Source organism: Oncorhynchus mykiss, chromosome 30, assembly GCF_057628025.1.
Source record: "Oncorhynchus mykiss isolate SJ-2025 chromosome 30, ASM5762802v1, whole genome shotgun sequence".
In the NCBI taxonomy this organism is placed as follows: Eukaryota; Metazoa; Chordata; class Actinopteri; order Salmoniformes; family Salmonidae; genus Oncorhynchus; species Oncorhynchus mykiss.
In genome coordinates this window covers 19,850,696-19,872,484 of record NC_143051.1, presented here as the reverse complement: position 1 = coordinate 19,872,484, position 21,789 = coordinate 19,850,696, and the positions used below count along the sequence as shown (strand labels likewise).

The 21,789-nt window shown below is 43.2% G+C and overlaps 1 protein-coding gene across 2 annotated transcripts in view; it reads left to right on the top strand.

The window, feature by feature from the left end:
* The window catches only part of LOC110489401 (CUB and sushi domain-containing protein 3), a 660,686-nt gene that overhangs the window by 406,100 nt on the left and 232,797 nt on the right, over positions 1–21,789 (top strand). For both annotated transcript variants that reach the window (XM_036971422.2, XM_036971421.2), the window contains exons 19-21: positions 1,130–1,246; positions 1,908–2,123; positions 12,799–12,987. In XM_036971422.2, the coding sequence (XP_036827317.2) occupies positions 1,130–1,246; positions 1,908–2,123; positions 12,799–12,987 (522 nt within the window). The remainder of the gene's footprint in view (positions 1–1,129; positions 1,247–1,907; positions 2,124–12,798; positions 12,988–21,789) is intronic.

Below are 21,789 nucleotides of genomic sequence, written 5' to 3'. Positions count from 1 at the left end.
TTTTAAACCTAACCTTAACCCTAACCTTAACCACACTGCTAATATTATGCCTAACCCTTACCTTAAATGAATACCAAAAAGCACATTTTTGTTTTCATGAATATATACGATATAGTCAATATTGACTTTGTGGCTGTGCTATCTAATAGATCTAAGTGGAATAAGGAGGGAGGATGTAGTCCCTGTTGCAGAGCATTCAATAGAAGGTCCTGATATTACTGTTACCAGCCTCCCTTGGAAAAGGTCTATGCTGAAATATTGATATGCAAGGTTCTATGATATTGAAATTGAAGGCAGGTCATGTCAAAATTAAACATCTTGTTCAGTTCCTGTCTTGTTCAGAAGGAGAGAGTGAGAGAAAAGGAGTGAAATGATGTATAGAGAGAGATGGAAAGAAAGAGAGCAAAGTGAGGAACACAGTGAGGTCTACGTAGTTGTCCAGATTTCCCTGTTTGATAAGACTTTGAATGAAGTGCTTACTAGTAAAGAAGTTGCTCCATGAATTATTGATACGGCGCTACATCTGTCTAGGACAGATACATGAAAGCAGCAGCTACTCTTCCTGCTGTCCACACAAAACTTCAACACGACATAAAACAGAACAATAACAGACAAGAACAGCTCAAGGACAGAACTACATCCATTTATAAACGGCAGACATAGCCTACATATCAATACATGCACATAAAATATCTAGGTCAAATAGGGGAGAGGCGTTGTGCCGTGAAGTGTTGTTTTATCTGTTTTTTTAAACCAGGTTTGCTGTTAACTTGAGCAATTGGAGATGGAAGGAAGTTCCATGCAATCATGGCTCTATATAATACTGAATTTTCTTGAATTTGTTCTGGATTTGGGGACTGTGAAAAGACCCCTGATGTGGCATGTCTGGTAGGGTAAGTGTGTGTCAGAGCTGTGTATACGTTGACTATGCAAACAACTTGGAATGTTCAACACATTAACGTTTCTTATAAAAAGAAGAATTGATACAGTCAGTCTCTCCTCTACTTTTAGCCAAGAAAGACTGGCATGCAAAGTATTGATATTACTGATTACAGTGAAGAGCACTGTTTCTGTTCTCTGCAAAAACATGGACAATAAAGTAAAGTGCTTCCCCCTCTTTGTCCCCAAGCATTGTGTGGAGGAGACGTGCGAGGGCCCGGCGGCACCATCCTGTCCCCTGGATATCCTGAGATGTATCCCAACTCACTAAACTGTACATGGACGGTGGAGGTCAGCCACGGCAAAGGTAAGCCTGGGTTATTAACTACTACAATCATATTTATAATGGAATGTGACACTTCATAACTCTTTTTGATATAGCTATTCTGCCTGAAGATATATAACATATAAATCATTTATTTAAGTGAAAACAAGCAAACAATCCGTAAAAACGTTGTAAATACTGTTTCATTATATGTGAATTAATAAACAGCTGAAGAATGGACTCCTATTCCTTTTATCAGCAAGCTGGTAAAAGTCAGTGTGGGAATGGAATGGACATGAATACAGATTCACTGTAGGTCCTCTTCCCCAGCCCAGCCCATCTTGCTGAAATATTATTATAATACAGGACTCTGGGTTGAGAGTAATGAAAGTTCTTTGGAATTTTAATTTCCCATGGCTGCTAAGATGTTCAATATGGACTATCATTATGTTTCTCTATTGAAATGCAGTCCCGTCCCCCCCTTCCCCCCAAAAATAAGAAAACCCAGAGCCTTCATTTTTATATTAACTGACCTCACCTTTGAATGTAATGAGATGAAGTTCTCTCTCCCTCCACTTGGCTGTTCTCCTCTCAGATTAAACCGTCGTTTCAATTGAACTTGATCATTTCATCAGGGGAGGTTGACATGTAGCTTGAACCATATTATTGGCTGTTCTCCTCTTGACTTGGTTTGTCCCAATAGGAGTCCAATTTACCTTCAACACCTTCCACCTGGAGGATCACCATGACTACCTGCTCATCACAGAGAATGGCAGCTTTGTCCAGCCCCTGGCACGGCTAACGGGTAACGAGCTGCCCTCGCCCACCAACGCAGGGCTCTACGGGAACTTCAAGGCCCAACTGCGCTTCATATCAGACTTTTCTATATCCTACGAGGGATTCAATATTACCTTCTCTGGTGAGTAGGAGGAGTGTGAGGGTGGGTTGCTATTGGTGTGTATGTTTTTGTGTGTCCATTCAAGAGCAGCCTACTCAACGCTTGGTTGTACGTGTACGTGTACCATCTACCAGTGGACTGGACTGAGAGCTCCTTTCCCTCTAGCTTCACATGCCTCCAGTGTTCTGTCCAGTGTTCTGTCCAGTATTCTGTCCAGTTCTCTGTCCAGTTCTCTGTCCGGTGTTCTGTCCAGTTCTCTGTCCGGTGTTCTGTCCAGTTCTCTGTCCGGTGTTCTGTCCAGTTCTCTGTCCGGTGTTCTGTCCAGTTCTCTGTCCGGTGTTCTGTCCAGTTCTCTGTCCAGTGTTCTGTCCAGTTCTCTGTCCAGTGTTCTGTCCAGTGTTCTGTCCAGTGTTATGTCCGGTGTTCTGTCCAGTGTTCTGTCCAGTGTTCTGTCCAGTTCTCTGTCCAGTGTTCTGTCCAGTGTTCTGTACAGTGTTCGGTCCAGTGTTGTGGCCAGTGTTCGGTCCAGTGTTCTGTCCAGTTCTCTGTCCGGTGCTCTGTCCAGCGTTCTTTCCAGTGTTCTGTCCAGTGTTCTGTCCAGTGTTCTGTCCAATTCTCTGTCCGGTGTTCTGTCCAGTGTTCTGTCCAGTGTTCTGTCCAGTGTTCTGTCCAGTTCTCTGTCCAGTGTTCTGTCCAGTGTTCTGTACAGTGTTCGGTCCAGTGTTGTGGCCAGTGTTCGGTCCAGTGTTCTGTCCAGTTCTCTGTCCGGTGCTCTGTCCAGCGTTCTTTCCAGTGTTCTGTCCAGTGTTCTGTCCAGTGTTCTGTCCAATTCTCTGTCCGGTGTTCTGTCCAGTGTTCTGTCCAGTGTTCTGTCCAGTGTTCTGTCCAGTTCTCTGTCCAGTGTTCTGTACAGTGTTCGGTCCAGTGTTCTGTCCAGTGTTGTGTCCAGTGTTCTGTCCAGTTCTCTGTCCAGTGTTCTGTCCAGTGTTCTGTACAGTGTTCGGTCCAGTGTTGTGGCCAGTGTTCGGTCCAGTGTTCTGTCCAGTTCTCTGTCCGGTGCTCTGTCCAGCGTTCTTTCCAGTGTTCTGTCCAGTTCTCTGCCCAGTGTTCTGTCCAGTGTTCTGTCTGGTGCTCTGTCTGGTGCTCTGACATCCCCTCTTAGGCCTACCTCACCCCATACCAACACCTTCAATAATTGATGGGGAGAAAAAAATAATCCTTTCATTTAGCCATCCCTGAAGTTTTTTGAGGGTCATATACATGTAGTTGAAGTTGGAAGTTTTCATACACTTAGGTTGGAGTCATTAAAACTCGTTTTTCAACCACTACACAGATTTCATGTTAACAAACTATAGTTTTGGCAAATTGGTTAGGACATCTACTTTGTGCATAACACAAGTAATTTTTCAACAATTGATTACAGACAGATTATTTCACTTATAATTCACTGTATCACAATTCCAGTGGGTCAGAAGTTTACATACACTAAGTTGACTGTGCATTTAAACAGCTTGGACAATTCCAGAAAATTATGTCATGGCTTTAGAAGCCTCTGATAGGCTAATTGGCATCATTTGAGTCATTTGGAGGTGTACCTATGGATGTATTTCAAAGCCTACCTTCAAACTCAGTGCCTCTTTGCTTGGCATCATGGGAAAATCAAAAGAAATCAGCCAAGACCTCAGAAAAAAATTGTAAACCTCCACAAGTCTGGTTCATCCTTGGGAGCAATTTCCAAACCACGTTCATCTGTACAAACAATAGTGTGCAAGTATAAACACCATGGGACCATGCAGCCGTAATACCGCTCAGGAAGGAGACGTGTTCTGTCTCCTAGAGATGAACGTACTTTGGTGCGAAAAGTGCAAATCAATCCCAGAACAACAGCAAAGGACCTTGTGAAGATGCTGGAGGAAACAGGTACAAAAGTATCTATATCCACAGTAAAAATATTCCTATATTGACATAACCTAAAAAGCCGCTCAGCAATGAAGAAGCCACTGCTCCAAAACCACCATAAAAAAAGCCAAACTACGATTTGCAACTGCACATGGGGACAAAGATCGTACTTTTTGGATAAATGTCCTCTGGTCTGATGAAACAAAAATATAACTGTTTGGCCATAATGACCATCATTATGTTTAGAGGAAAAAGGGGAGGCTTGCAAGCCGAAGAACACCATCCCAACCATGAAGCACGGGGGTGACAGCATCATGTTATGCGGGTGCTTTGCTGCAGGAGGGACTGGTGCACTTCGGAAAATAGATGGCATCATGAGGAAGGAAAATGATGTGGATATATTGAAGCAACACCTCAAGACATCAGTCAGGAAGTTAAAGCTTGGTTGCAAATGGGTCTTCCAAATGGACATTGACCTCAAGCTTCCAAGCTTCCAAAGTTGTGGCAAAATGGCTTAAGGACAAGAAACATTGGAGTGCCCATCACAAAGTCCTGACCTAAGTCCTATAGAAAATTTACGGGCAGAACTGAAAATGTCCGTGCGAGCAAGGAGGCCTCCTAACCTGACTCAGTTACACCAGCTCTGTCAGGAGGAATGGGCCAAAATTCACCCACCTTATTGTGGGAAGCATGTGGAAGGCCTCCTGAAACGTTTGACCCAAGTTAAACAATTTAAAGGCACTGCTACCACGTACTAATTGAGTGTATGTAAACTTCTGACCCACTGGGAATGTGATAAAATAAATAAAAGCTGAAATAAATCATTCTCTCTACTATTATTCTGACATTTCACATTCTTAAAATAAAGTAGTGATTCTAACTGACCTAAGACAGGGAATTTTTACTAGGATTAAATGTCAGGAATTGTGAAAACTGAGTTTAAATGTAGTTGGCTAAGGTGTATGTAAACTTCCAACTTCAACTGTAGATATTGTAGCTTAAATCATAAATGTCCTTCAGGATGTCATCCCTTCTGAGATTTAAAGGAGAAAGATGTTGACAAGGTTTGTTGACAGTATTTTAACAAACAAATAGGGATGACCCCCTGGGCAGAGACGTCAATTCAACGTCTATTCCACGTTGGGTCAACGTCATTTGGGGAGTGGGGAGAAATATTTTTTTGATCCAAAGCCATAACGTGGATGAATAATCCATTGACAGCTACTGACACATTCTCAGTTAGTCTGACTTAGGCCGTCATTGTAAATAAGAATTTGTTCTTAACTGACTTGCATATTAAATAAAAGTTAAATTAAACATTTGAATTAACCATTTAAATTAAAAAGCATAAAGTCATCAATCAATTAATAGCAGACATTTATATTGTTCCTCGCTTTATCGTTTTCTTTTTTGAGTATGCACTGTTGTCAAAAAAACTCCATCAATGTGAGTGTAAGTGAAGATGACAGGAACACTACTCATGGAAAAGTTTCACTTGACATTATATTATCATGACCTTCTTGATATGACTTGGAGTATGCACTGCTGTCAAACAATCCTCATGAATAAACATGAAATGTGGATGGGATGTGTTGACGTGTTGATATGGATATACATGGCTTGTGACAGGTAGGCTGCATCCTAAATGGCACCCTATTCCCTTAAAGTGGAAATCAGCATTAGAGACAATAACAGAGCATCCTCCCCGCTCCTGTTTTGGTAAAAAGCTGAGGGATAGTCATGGTTTTAACCATGTTTTGAAGCTATATTATGTTTGTTTACATTTACTTTGATTACAAAAACATTGGTGTAAAAGAAGGTCAAAATTTGTTATTTTTTAGTTTTTAGTTTTTGAAATCCCTTTTCCTCCCCAATTCCGTGATATCCAATTGGTAGTTACAGTCTTGTTCCATCGCTGCAACTCCCGTACGGACTTGGGAGAGGTGAAGGTCGAAAGCCGTGCGTCCTCCGAAACACAACCCCGCCAAGCCACACTGCTTCTTGACACAATGCATGTTTAACCCGGAAGCCAGCCGCACCAATGTGTTGGTGGAAACACCGTTCACCTGGCTACCGTGTCAGTGTGCATGCACCTGGCCCGACACAGGAGTCGCTAGAGCGCGATGGGACAAGGACTTCCCGGTCGGCCAAACCCTCCCCTAACCCGGACGACACTGGGCCAATTGTGCGTTGCCTCATGGGTCTCTAATGGGTCGTAATCCAGGATCTGTAGTAACGCTGTGTATTTGGGATTTTGATGGGGTACAACAGTTGAACTAAGCTCACGAGACATTTATTAGTTATATTGTTCAAGAATCAAGTCCAAAAATGGATGTAGCAACTGCTGATTTCCTCTTTAATAGTGCAAAATATAACCAGATCCTATGGGCCCTGATCAAAAGTAATGCTAATACACTCGTTCAAACAGATATCACAAACACACATGCACACACACACGGTATCCCCAAAGCAATATCATTGTAATGGCCATGGTGTGTTGTCAGACTGCAAAGAGACATGGAGTTGCGTGCATAAGTCCCTGTCATGGTGCTCTTCGAATTCGCCACAATGTTATCCTCAATCCCCTGCATATGGCAAGACCTTGCATAGTATATTTTAGAGAGAAACAGCTAGGCTAGAAACCTACAGTGTGGAGAATAAGTATTTGATACACTGACGATTTTGCAGGTTTTCCTACTTACAAAGCATGTAGAGGTCTGTAATTGTTATCATAGGTACACTTCAACTGTGAGAGACGGAAAATCCAGAAAATGACATTGTATGATTTTTAAGTAATTCATTTGCATTTTATTGCATGACATAAGTATTTGATCACCTACCAACCAGTAAGAATTCCGACTCTCACAGACCTGTTAGTTTTTCTTTAAGAAGCCCTCCTGTTCTCCACTCATTACCTGTATTAACTGCACCTGTTTGAACTTGTTACCTGTATAAAAGACACCTGTCCACACACTCAATCAAACAGACTCCAACCTCTCCACAATGGCCAAGACCAGAGAGCTGTGTAAGGACATCAGGCATAAAATTGTAGACCTACACAAGGCTGGGATGGGCTACAGGACAATAGGCAAGCAGCTTGGTGAGAAGGCAACAACTGTTGGCGCAATTATTAGAAAATGGAAGAAGTTCAAGATGACGGTCAGTCACGCTCGTTCTGGGGCTCCTTGCAAGATCTCACCTCGTGGGGCATCAATGATCATGAGGAAGGTGAGGGATCAGCATCTCAAAGAAAACCATTAGTAACACACTACGCCGTCATGGATTAAAATCCTGCAGCGCACGCAAGGTCCCCCTGCTCAAGCCAGCGCATGTCCAGGCCCATCTCAAGTTTGCCAATGACCATCTGGATGATCCAGAAGAGGAATGGGAGAAGGTCATGTGGTCTGTTGAGACAAAAAAATATAACTTTTTGGTCTAAACTCCACTCGCCGTGTTTGGAGGAGGAAGAAGGATGAGTACAACCCCAATAACGCCATCCCAACTGTGAAACATGGTGGTGGAAACATCATTCTTTGGGGATGCTTTTCTTTAAAGGGGACAGGACGACTGCACCGTATTAAGGGGAGGATGGATGGGGCCATGTATCGCGAGATCTTGGCCAACAACCTCCTTCCCTCAGTAAGAGCATTGAAGATGGGTCGTGGCTGGGTCTTCCAGCATGACAACGACCCGAAACACACAGCCAGGGCAACTAAGGAGTGGCTCCGTAAGAAGCATCTCAAGGTCCTGGAGTGGCCTAGCCAGTCTCCAGACCTGAACCCAATAGAAAATCTTTGGAGGGAGCTGAAAGTCCATATTTCCCAGAGACAGCCCCAAAACCTGAAGGATCTGGAGAAGGTCTGTATGGAGGAGTGGGCCAAAATCCTTGCTGCAGTGTGTGCAAACCTGGTCAAGAACTAGGGGAAACGTATGATCTCTGTAATTGCAAACAAAGGTTTCTGTACCAAATATTAAGTTCTGATTTTCTGATGTATCAAATATTTATGTCATGCAATACAATGCAAATTAATTACTTAAAAATCATACAATGTGATTTTCTGGATTTTTGTTTTAGATTCTGTCTCTCACAGTTGAAGTGTACCTTTGATAAAAAATTACAGACCTCTACATGCTTTGTAAGTAGGAAAACCTGCAAAATCGTCAGTGTATCAAATACTTGTTCTCCCCACTGTATATGTTGAAACAGAAGGTTAACTTACAAATGTGCTCATAATGGCATGGTGTTTTATGTAGGCTACACTAATGATTACTATCTTGTGAATGTAAGTCACTGACTGCATGGAGAAGGATTGCGTGTCCCTGTCGGGCTCAAGGGCTGCCCCCAAACCCCTGTCATGGACCTTGCATAGCCACGGGGCAGGGGGCAGGTGTTTGGGTAAAGCCCCATCTGAGACAAGTAATTTTACGTTCTAGTATTATAACAGGCAACAGGTCTAGCCACTAGCCTCTATATGGTAAACACGTGGAGCCTAAATTAATGGTATAGCTGAGACAAATAACCTATAACGGAGACGATGCCCCTGTTTTGGGATAACCTATGCATTCTTCATTCCTCCCATCCTTGAAGACATTGCAAATAGATGGATAGTGACAGGATATATAACGCTAGCCTACTAACCAAATAATCAGATCAGTGATTATTTCTTTATAGCCTGTATAGCCTATCATAATTTATATAATAGGCCTATATTTAGATTAATAATTATTTCAAGAAAGGGAGAATCCATCCATGAATATATTCAAACAGCGCCTCAGATTAGCTGCTTTGTGCATGCAAAAGTGGTCCTTGAGTTGCTTCTCCTCCCACAGACACGTTTGCGTAAAACCCCTGTTTCATTGTTTATTCCTCCAGCAGCCATTTGGATAATTTACTTTCACTTGCCCTCTGTAACGTATGATTAACCTTCAGGTTAGGGTACTCAATCTAGTGGGCCACTATAGGTTTATAATGGGCTTCAAAATAGCGGTGTTGTAGCAGATTTGGAGAGCAGCTTGACGTGGGACACGTACACACGCATAGCCCTCAGGCTCCACCAGGATGCCAAGATACTTTGTTTTATTGGGTGTACAGACATAGCCTACTGGCCTATAGTCGTTAGAAGGATAGTTACAATGAGGGGGGAAATACTACTGTTAATAAAGCACCATGGATAAGGTTGTGAATAGTTGCCATAATGCGCTGATTTTTTGCAAGATGTTTGCCTAGGCTACGCAGCAGAACGTTGTATAGCGAATACAGGGACAAGACAGTTTTTTATTTGTGCAAACAATGCACCATTGCCGTTAGAAGAGTGTATGCCAACAGTCTGAAAATGCCAGTGGGAACTTAGTTTGTGTGTGTGTGTGTGTGTGTGTGTGTGTGTGCGTGCACGTGTGTGTGTGTGTGTGAGTGAGATGTTTTAGGTCATTAGATTGATAAGCGTGAGTGAGCAGTGATGCCTGTTTGAACAACTGTATTAGATCATCATTGCAGTGGCGGTCAGTAGGATGAGGGAGGACAATAATTTTTTGTAGCTTGGCCTTATTTCTATTACAGCATATTGGATGACTGTCATTCATATTCCATTCAACGAGCTCAATGTAACATCGATAGGTTTAGGTTACTACATGATACTCAAATTTTCACTATACCCATCATGAGGTTGCTACAACCTAGCCTATGAATGAAAGTTTACACCATCGTAGGTCGAGAGAAATTTGAGTAATCAAGGTGAAAGACATTGACCCTTATATCGCCTTGCACACTCTTGCCTGCATCTATCCGATCTAGGGTGTAAGCATTAATCCAACAGTTGCAAACGAGGGTTTCTATTGGACAAATTCAGGTATGTTTAACCCCATTTAATTCAGTTTAAGAAACATTTTTCAACAGAATTGAGCGAATTAATACAACCCTGATCACACGCAAACACAGTTCACTTTCACAGCAGCCACATAAACTCAGCAAAAAAAGAAACATCCTCTCACTGTCAAGTGCATTCTGGAGGGTCATGTCAGGATGAGCCTGCAAGAAGGGTACCACATGAGGGAGGAAGATGTCTTCCCTGTAACGCACAGCGTTGAGATTGCCTGAAATGACAACAAGCTCAGTCTGATGATGCTGTGACACACCACCCCATGACTGACCCTCCACCTCCAAATTGATCCCGCTCCAGAGTACAGGCCTCGGTGTAACGCTCATTCCTTCAACGATAAACGCAAATCCGACCATCACCCCTGGTGAGACAAAACTGCGACTTGTCAGTGAAGAGCACTTTTTGCCAGTCCTGTCTGGTCCAGCGATGGTGGGTTTGTGCCCATAGTATGATGTCTGGTGAGGACCTGCCTTTTCAACAGGCCTACAAGCCCTCGGTCCAGCCTCTCTCAGCCTATTGCGGACAGTCTGACCACTGATGGAGGGATTGTGCGTTCCTGGTGTAACTCGGCAGTTGTTGTTGCCATCCTGTGCCTGTCCCGCAGGTGTGATGTTCGGATGTACCGATCCTGTGCAGGTGTTGTTACACGTGGTCTGGCACTGCGAGGACGATCAGCTGTCCGTCCTGTCTCCTTGTAGCGCTGTCTTAGGTGTCTCACAGTATGGACATTGCAATATTTTGCCCTGGCCCCACCTGCAGTCCTCATGCCTCCTTGCAGCATACCTAAGGCACGTTCACACAAATGAGCAGGGACCCTGGGCATCTTTCTTTTGGTGTTTTTCAGAGTCAGTAGAAAGGCCTCTTTAGTGTCCTAAGTTTTCATAACTGTGACCTTAAATGCCTACCGTCTGTAAGCTGTGAGTGTCTTAACGACCGTTCGACAGGTGCACGTTCATTCATTGTTTATCGTTCATTGAACATGCATGGGAAGTAATCTTTGAAAAAGGGACATTTATTTTTTTGCTGAGTTTACAAACAACATGATCTTTGATCTCTGTATAATTCCTACTCACATCTACGCTCTCCCCTCCTCTCACATTTTCCCTTTCCTTGTGGACATCAGTGCACAACATATCAGGTCTGTGACCAGGTGAAAAAAACTTTCCTAGCCAAACCTTCATATCATAACCGCTACACACAGCCTACATCATTATCATAGCTAATGTCATATTCAACATAGCTACTTGAACTAACTTGTTAGTAAACCCGCTACAATCATGCAGTACAGTATACAGTCAGCAAGCAGTTTAGCAGTTACACCGGTGGGCCCCGGTGGCAATAAATTAATCAAACCAAAAGCTTCCTTGACTTGGAAGAGTTCCAGTGTTGGATAGCCATAGCCAGCTAGCTAACATAGCATCCCTCTCTGTTTGAGCCGGGTGTTTGAGTAGGCTAAACTAGCTAGCTACATTCGCTAGCTAAGTAAGTGAAAGCAAAAAAAATTATACTAAATATAGCTCTCTCTCTCACTCATTCGCTTCTCCATTTTTGAGGAAATTAATTTGTACAAACAGTTAAACTATTGTCTTTCTCTTTGAGTCAACTACTCAATACATTGTATACACTGCAATTATAGCTAGCTGTAGCTTATGCTTTCAGTAATAGATTCATTCTCTGATCCTTTGATTGGGTGGATCACATGTCAGTTCATGCTGCAGGAGCTCTGATAGGTTGGAAGACATCCTACAGCAAATGTCATGATTACTGTGTAAGTCTGTGGAAGGGGGTGAGCTCCACGAGCCTCCTAGGTTTTGTATTAAAGTCAATGTACCCAGAGGAGGATAGAAACTAGCTGTCCTGCGGCTACACCATGGCACTACCCTACGGTGATGCTGAGGCTACTGTAGACCTTTATTGTAAAACAGTGTGTTTCAATAAATTATTTGGCGACGTTGACATATTTAGTATAGTTTTATCTAAAAAGGATAACTTTTGAAATGTTTTACTGTTTTTATTTGAATGAAATTCACTGAGGAGGATGGCCCTCCACTTCTTCCTCTGAGGAGCCTCCGCTGTTAGAGCGATGGCCATTTGTTCGTTTTGCTCCTACTTTTTACCGCCCACACACACACACACACACACACACACACACACAAAACCTGCCCATCTCAACCTATGTATGTAACCAAGGTTCCTCCTTCTGAAAATAATCTGTGGCACTACCTCTTCCTACTGTGCCTAATACTTAGAATAATTATTGGTTATTGTGTGCTAAAAGAGCAAGGATTTCCTTGTTACTTAAGCCAATTCTAAAGTATAGTTTCACCGGGTCATCTAACTCAGGTATTTCAACAGTGGCGGGCACAGAAACAGGGAGCTAGGGAGACATGCAATTAACCAAAACCCCTATGTTAATTTTGAAATATAACTGCGACTTCATTCTCGCAATATTGCCACTTTATTCTTGAAAGATTGGCACTTTATTCACCAAATTTAATTTGGACTTTATTATCAAAATATTGCCCATTTTTTACGAAGTACTATCGTGCATTTAAAAAATCTCCAAGTACCACCGCTCCTCGTGTTTTATTTTTCACTTCCGTACTTATTAACTTGACACAACTTCTCTTCCTGTTCTTTACAACTTGGAGTAGCCTATGTACTGCATTCAGTCAAGCCCTGTTGATGTGAATGTACATTAAAGGTGACTACGCTGTTTCAAAGGTTTTCATTGACATTTTATTAACACTTTATTATGCACTGGAATGTCAATTACATTATTGATCTTGTTTATTTGACATGTTTCATCTCCTTGTTCTTTGGAGTACAAACATACATATTCTCTGCATTCAAACAAACCCTCATTGAATGTACATGATCCAAAAGTTTGACATGACACAATTTCTCTCCTCCTTCTTCAGAGTACAACTTGGAGCCGTGTGAGGACCCGGGGATGCCACAGTTCGGCCAGAGGAACGGCTACGGTTTTGACATCGGGGACACCCTGACGTTTTCTTGCAACATGGGCTACCGGCTAGAGGGGGTGCCAGAGGTCATCTGCCTGGGAGGGGGGAGGCGCATGTGGAGCGCACCTCTGCCAAGGTGTGTGGGTACGTGGTCACCTGTTTTCATTCCCTTACAACTATTGTTACAATGCTTGTGGTTGATAAGATTGTATTTTATATCTAATTACAGTGATTCTCAGTGATGGGCTTTCTGAAAACCTTACTGTCAAATACAAATACTCCAATCTATTTCCTCAATTCCTCTCAAATTGCATTGGAGGAATGGATCCAAGATCCTTTTGAGAGGAATAATTGAGGAAACAAAGACGGAGGTAGCAAGGATTTGACAGATAGTAAGGTACCCAGACAAAGCGATCACATAGGGGAACCATTTTAGGTTCTCCGAAGAACATTAAATGGGATGGTTATTTCCATGAGTGTTAATTTAACTCTTTACAGTGTCACTCGAACTCTCGAATCAACACTAGAAATGTTACACTGAAAAATCAACACTAGTTAACACCAATGTGGTGTATGCTATGAAAGGCTTCCATTCATTTCAATAACTTTTTAGAATTCTGAAGAACCGTCGATGCCACGTCAAGGACCCCCCACTTAACTCAAAGGTTCCTTGTCAGGCAAGAGTTTTCCAAATGACATTAACAGCTGAGGAAGAACCATTTAAGAACCTTTGGTGTTGGGTACTCTGTTTAAGATATGCCACAGTAAACCTGAAGAAACACGCGGAGACAGACAGTCAGGCGGACAGACAGGCAGGCACACAGATAGATACATAGAGCCCTGTGTCTGTGTCTGGCTTTCTTGATCCGTCTACATCAAACCCAATCTGCCCCTTGTCCTCTGTCCCTGTAGGGGAGTGTCTCTGTGTATCACTAACAAGCTGGGAGAGGTCAGATGGGTTGTCAACAAGGCTAATGCAAAGAGACTAGCATGACTGCATGCTGTTTAATAGAGATACTGTGGAGTGAGCTATGAATCTCACTGTCACAATGTACCAAGCAAACCCCAGTCTGCTACACCACCTATGCAGTGGGGTACCCAGACCTTGGTTCGTTGGTATTTTTCTTTAAAGAAGTTTAGCTCCACTTAATTGAGCCATGGAATCATCCCAGAAGTGCACATTCCACCCATCTGGCACTCCAAGCAGGCTCAATCAATCATTCAAAAGTATTTGATTAAAAATATATATATATATTTGAAGCCAGGTATTTCCCCAGTCTCCTCCTGCTCAGACGAGGTTACTAGTGCTCTTGTTCCCCCACCAAACCTGCCTCTTCCTGTTTCTACAGTACTTACCGCGGCGTCCTCCCTTGTATGACACCAGCTGCTTCAGGAGAATAGTGATTTACAATTCAGGCTGTCATGTGGAGATGTTCCTGGATTGTATCTCTCCGTGCATTCTGCCACACGGAGCCAAGTTAAAGGAATCCAGCAACCACTAAACATCCATCAAATCCCAGGCGTGCCTGAATTAAAACACTATCCCCTGGAATTTATCCCACACATGTATAATGTCCGGGCCCTAACTGCCGGGCATAAACAGATTCATAATTATAATAATGGAGAACTTTTCAGATTTTTCCAACGGAGCCCAAAAATAAAATAATTCAGGGCTGGGAAGGTCACCAGTAATTTTTCATATTAATTGAAAAAATAATGATACGCATTTGTCAACGCTGTGTGTGCGTGTCGTTTGTTTACTTGCCTTGTTTCTGTCGTTTCATTTTTCATGGTGTTCATTGGTGCCAGATCTGTAATCTTGAGAGTGACTAGAAAAACAAGGCCGCTAATTTGTGTTTTGGCATGATTTTTCAAAATGCCATCAGGTATTCTATACGCTTCAAGGGTAGAGTACACAGTGGGCAGTGACAAAAACGAGAATCTGTGCACAGAATACTTTTTGGGATGGTCTATATCCTGGAAGTTTAGCCTTTTATCATCAATACAGTGGGCAATGTAAGCTTTTTGGGAGGCTAAAGGAGTGTGGGATGTGGATTAAAAACCTACAGTGTATGAATCATGTGTGGCAGTCAAGCAGTAACACAAGTTACTCAGCCATCCATCACAAACAACAATTTCTGTATCCACCCCAAAACAAAATGACTAAATTGTAAAGAAAAATATGTACACCATGCCCTATGCATTCATAAACATCCAATTCCTCTTGGCAGCACCGTATTTTACAATCCATACTGTGTGTAAAAAATAATAATCTAAAAGTACAAATCAAACCACCTTTCTAAGACATGTACATATGTAGGATCTTAATTTGATTCCTCTTTTCCGGCACATAATCCACATAATCATTTACATTTCCTGTTGCTGCAGGATTATTTTCCTGCTGTGGCAAACTGACTCAGATTAAGAGCCCATATCTGTATCCAACTGGGATGCTTTTACCGAATCGACAGACATCTGTACTTTCCTTCTCTCTTCAGTTTAATGATATTCTTTGAGATGAATCTCTCCTGACTGTAAAAATGTGTTTCTGCTTCCAATCTGTCTATTATAAGCACATTCATCACAGCAGGTGGCATTTATGAGGGATGCCATGCCCCTTCCACAGGGTGCCATAACTGTCACGTGATCGCATATTACACACCCTTTTCGTTTTAAGGCGAGAGCGTAAAATGTGGCTCCATTTGTTCATTGTTGTCACTAACATCTGACACCTGTTAGAATGGGTGGCAACAAAAATCGGTGCATCACTGTTATAGGCTAGGTTGGTGGATGTGTAATACGTTTACAGTTGAAGTCGGAAGTTTACATACAGTTAGATTGGAGTCATTAAAATTTGTTTTTCAACCACTACACAAATTTCTTGTTAACAAACTATAGTTTTGGCAATTCGGTTAGGACATCTACTTTGTGCATGACACAAATAATCTTTCCAACAATTGTTAACAGACAGATTATTTCACTTATAATTCACTATATCACAATTCCAGTGGGTCAGAAGTTTACATACACTAAGTTGACTGTGCCTTTAAACAGCTTGGACAATTCCAGAAAATTATGTAATGGCTTTAGAAGCTTCTGATAGGCTAATTGACATCATTTTGTCAATTGGAGGTGCACTTGTGAATGTATTTCAAGGCCTACCTTCAAACTCAGTGCCTCTTTGCTTGACATCATGGGAAAATCTAAAGAAATCAGCCAAGACCTCAGAAAAAAATTGAAGACCTCCACAAGTCTGGTTCATCCTTGGGAGCAATTTCCGAACGCCTGAAGGTACCACGTTCACCTGTACAAGCAATAGTACACAAGTATAAACACCATGGGACGACGCAGCCGTCATACCGCTCAGGAAGGAGATGCGTTCTGTCTCCTATGGATGAACGTACTTCGGTGCGAAAAGTGCAAATCCATCCCAGAACAACAGCAAAGAACCTTGTGAAGATGCTGGAGGAAACAGGTACAAAAGTATTTATATCCACAGTAAAACGAGTCCTATATTGACATAACCTGAAAGGCCGCTCAGACAACTTCCGGTAAAATTGGAGGACACACAATTCAAATAAATAATCATTAAAATGATGGATATTAATCATTTAGGTACATACAAGTGTCTTATATTGGTTAAAAGCTTAAAGTCTTGTTCATCTAACTGCATTGTCCGATTTACAATAGGCTTTACAGCGAAAGCATTCCATGCGATGTTTGAGCATGCCATGTTTGAGGATGGCGCCCCACGTCAAAATATTTTTCAACCAGCACAGGCTTCATAAAATCACAAATAGAGATTAAATATTCACTTACTTTTTGAAAATTGTCGTCTGATTTGCAATCCAAAGGGTCCCAGCTACACCATGCATGATTGTTTTGTTAGATAAAATCTTTCTTTATATCCCAAAAATTCTGTTTAGTTGGCGCCATCGATTTGAGTAATCCACATGTTCAACATGCAGAGAAAGGAATCCAAGAAGCTAACGCTAAACTTTTATAAAACAAGTCAAAATACATTTCTATTCAATCCTCAGGTACCCTAAAATGTAATTAAACTATAATATTTCATATGGAAAGAAGTATGTTGAATAGAAAAGCAAAATAAGCAGATGCGTGTCCTCTTCGTCGCGCGCATAGACTGATTTCCAACTGATTCCCAGTACTAAAACTCAAAATTCTTCCTCTTTTGGGAAGACACAAGCCTGAAACCTTTGAACAAAGACTGTTGACATCTAGTAGAAGCCATAGGAATTGCTATCTGTGAGCTGGATTTGGATATGACCCTATTGGAAGAGCATGGGTGATCAAAGATTTTTTTTCCCGGTTGGTTTTTCTTTGGATTTTCTCCTACCATATCAATTGTGTTTTACTCTCATACATTATTTTAACATTTCCACTAACTTCAAAGTGTTTTCTATCCAATGGTACCAATTACATGCATATCCTGGCTTCTGGGCCTGAGTAACAGGCAGTTTAACAGGCAGTAAACAGGCAGTTTACTTAGGGCACATCAGTCAGACAAGAAGTGGAGAAAAATAGACCCTAGCCTGAAGAAGATTTATTAATGTGATCATATTTCCAGGAATTTATTTTTAGAGGAATTGATGAGCCCTCTGACAGACATGAAGTAAACATTTAAGAAATGGACTGCGTCCCAAATGGTTGGTGTCATTTGACGCACCCATCGGTTCCGATAATGGCATTGAGTATAAGTCTTAGAACACAGACAACAACAATAGACTACTGGTGAATGGAAGGATGCAGGTCCTCTGGAATAAAGCAATAGAGCCCTAAAGGCTGAGTCCCAAATGCACCCTATTCCCTTTATAGTGCTCTACTTTAGACCAGAGCCCTATGGGGCTCTATATAGGGAATAGGGAGCCACTTTGGTGGCATTCTCTGTGTTTATAATGAGGATATCATTTTTTTTTACTGCTAGCGTACGGCTCCAAAACAAACAAACTAACGAGAGAGCCATTTTGGGACTCATTAGAGAAACCTTTGTCTTGACAACACCACAGATAAGAGAAAGAAGGGACTTGTGTGTTTTGGGGATAGAGAGGAAAGAATAATGTTGTTTTATTAGATTGAGATCATTTTGCATTGGCCCTAAGGGTGTTATGTACAGGTAACTTCCAAAATAAAGGAAACTACAATATAAAGTAGGGCGATGGGCCATCACAATCCACCAGAACAGCTTCAATGCTCCTTGGCATAGATTCTTCAACTGTCTGGAACTCTATTGGAGGGATGTGACACCATTATTTTTGCAGTTACCTGTACGTGATAAGCAAAGAGAGAAAGGCCTGAGGAGATATAGATTTTAATAATAGATCTACACATTTTGACAAACTGTGACAGTTTGTCCCATCAGCATTCCACATGGGGTATAGTGTAGACACCAATATTCTCAAATCAAAATGGCCGCCACATATTTGTCACAAACCAGATATTTCAACTGGTTATATTTGTAGTTTCTCTTTATCCTCGGTGTGCTTTGAAATCTCAGTGCTGTGACAGCATGGGTGCTATTGATTCCTACTGTGGTTCCTACTGTGAAGCCTCTCCTATTGAAATGCAATATGAAACATTTCATCTTTACTAGCTATTGGATATTCACATTTTCGTCGTGGGTGAAGAGACACAATTTTGATAAACATTGCTCTGAGGCAGATTGGTATCTCATTATCTTAGTTCTGACTCAATAAACACAGTTTATTATGACACACACACACACACACACACACACACACACACACACACACACACACACACACACACACACACACACACACACATACATCTCATGATCCAATGATTGTACAGTGAGTATTATCAATTATTAATATAAAGGCATCCATCCCACACTCCTTTTCTCGTCCTAAAGAAGTCAAAGGATTGATTGCTTACTATAAAAGCAGGAGGAATATATTGGAGAGAACAGCAGCAGCCTCAAATGGCCAACGGTTGGTTTCAGAATGCTCAGCTCATTGTTCTATTGTTGTACCAAATGCCCCATATAATAACACACACAGAGATGAACATAATCATTAGCATAGATATTAAAACAATATTTTGACTGTGAATTGGGTCTGAATTGGGTCTGAATTTTGATACATTGCTGGGGTTCTTTTTCACCGGCAGGGGACATCCCTCCCTGCAGTTTATTTTATGACTGTGGCTCTATTCCAAAAGCCACCATATTCCCTACATAGTTGCACTACTTTTGCCCAGAGCCCTATGAGCCATGGTGAAAAGTATTGCACTACATAGGGAAAAGAGTGGCTTTTGAGACGCAGCCAATGATTCACTGTGATATGGATCGTGTCTGTTCCATCAACTGGTTAATATGCGTTAGCACATCTCTGAGGGTGCTGAATACATTTTCCCTTCCATTAGATGAAGTCTAAAGGTGTTCCCTCTTTCTGTTCCTGGAATACACAGACACCAGTAGTCACAATACTATGTTTCCTACCATGTTAAGTACAGGGCCTCCCGGGTGGCACAGTGGTCTAGTGCACTGCATCGCAGTGCTAGCTGTGCCACCAGAGACCCTGTGGGGCAATGCACAATTGGCCTAGCGTCATCTGGGTTAGGGAGGGCTTGGCCAGTAGGGATATCCTTGTCTCATCACACAATAGCGACTCCTGTGGCAGGCTGGGTACAGTGCACGCTAACCAGGTTGCCAGGTACACGGTGTTTCCTCCGACACATTGGTGTGGCTATAAAATATAATTGTATTTATTGCATATTTGTTAGGGACAATGTATATCAATCAACATTTTTGGGATCAGTGCAGCGACAGGTGCATGGTATCCAGCTGCTGGGATGAAGAGCCAGAACAGACCTAGTGGTTTGTTTCCCTGTCTAAAGCCAAAGAGCAGAGAGAGAGACAGTACCTTAACTGCTGAGTTGCCTGCAGTGTGGTGATGGCTTAAAGAGGATCCTCCACACTCCATCTCTTAATGGCATCGCTATATCATCGTCTGTAGGCTCCAACAGAGCATATCCCTCCCTCCTTCCATCTTTCGTTCCCTCTCTCTCTCTCTCTCTCTCTCTCTCTCTCTCTCTCTCTCTCTCTCTCATGCATCCCAGTGCCCAATTAATTTCACTTCCACCAAATGGCAAAAGATGACTATCTGCATTACAGACCTTAGGTACATGCACTACACTGTACATGTGTGTGCGTGTGTGTGTGTGCAAGTGAACGGTGAAGAGCAAAAAATGAAAAATAACATGAACATGACGCACCTTATCTTTAGCGGCGATGGTGCCAGCAGTGACACTCTACTCATATCTCCCATGATCCTCCCCTTTAATTTGCTCCCTCCTGTTATTCTTTTGGACACATGGTGTGTTTGCCACAATGGGACTGTCCCCTTATCTTCTCTTGACACTCCCAGATGATAAAAGAGGAAGGGGAAGTTAATACACAGACGGTGTCCCAAATCACACCGTGCACTACTTATGGGCCCTGGTGCACTAAAGAAAGAATAGGGTGGTATTTGGGAAGCAGCATGTGTGGAATAGAGTAGAGAGTCTTCCAGGGTGGTCGCTGTGGAGAGACTCTAGGGGGTTGGTGATGTACAGGGAGATACAGGATATGACTGATAGGGTTGAGTGAACTGAATGGGCATAGAGACCCAGGGGCAGATCTATAGATGACGCCATGAATGGTGAGGTTCAAGTTCAGCGACACATACAGTACCCTTTTTAATTAGAACACACACATACACACACATGCAGCTTTGCTGGCTTGGCCAACCATATATGTACCTAGCCGAGCACGTAAGCGTGACATTTTTACAGGATGTTTTTAGGGGGCAGAGCATTTTAACTCAGTCCACCAACATGCTCTGGGTTTGCAGTATGCACATGCTCCTTCCAGTCCATGCTCCTCCCAGTCCATGCTCCTCCCAGTCCATGCTCCTCCCTTCTCCCAGTCCATGCTCCTCCCTTCTCCCAGTCCATGCTCCTCCCTCCTCCCAGTCCATGCTCCTCCCTCCTCCCAGTCCATGCTCCTGCTTCCTCCCAGTCCATGCTCCTCCCTCCTTCCTAGTCCATGCTCCTCACTCCTTCCCAGTACATGCTCCTCACTCCTTCCCAGTCCATGCTCCTGCTTCCTCCCAGTCCATGCTCCTCCCTCCTTCCCAGTCCATGCTCCTCCCTCCTTCCCAGTCCATGCTCCTCCCTCCTCCCAGTCCATGCTCCTCCCTCCTTCCCAGTCCATGCTCCTCCCTCCTCCCAGTCCATGCTCCTCCCTCCTCCCAGTTCATGCTCCTCCCTCCTCCCAGTCCATGCTCCTCCCTCCTCCCAGTCCATGCTCCTCCCTCCTCCCAGTCCATGCTCCTCCCTCCTCCCAGTCCATGCTCCTCCCTCCTCCCAGTCCATGCTCCTCCCTCCTCCCAGTCCATGCTCCTCCCTCCTCCCAGTCCATGCTCCTGCTTCCTCCTCCCTCCTCCCAGTCCATGCTCCTCCCTCCTCCCAGTCCATGCTCCTCCCTCCTCCCAGTCCATGCTCCTGCTTCCTCCTCCCTCCTCCCAGTCCATGCTCCTCCCTCCTCCCAGTCCATGCTCCTCCCTCCTCCCAGTCCATGCTCCTCCCTCCTCCCAGTCCATGCTCCTCCCTCCTCCCAGTCCATGCTCCTCCCTCCTCCCAGTCCATGCTCCTCCCTCCTCCCAGTCCATGCTCCTGCTTCCTCCTCCCTCCTCCCAGTCCATGCTCCTGCTTCCTCCTCCCTCCTTCCCAGTCCATGCTCCTCCCTCCTCCCAGTCCATGCTCCTCCCTCCTCCCAGTCCATGCTCCTCCCTCCTTCCCAGTACATGCTCCTCACTCCTTCCCAGTCCATGCTCCTGCTTCCTCCCAGTCCATGCCCCTCCCTCCTTCCCAGTCCATGCTCCTCCCTCCTTCCCAGTCCATGCTCCTCCCCTCCCAGTCCCT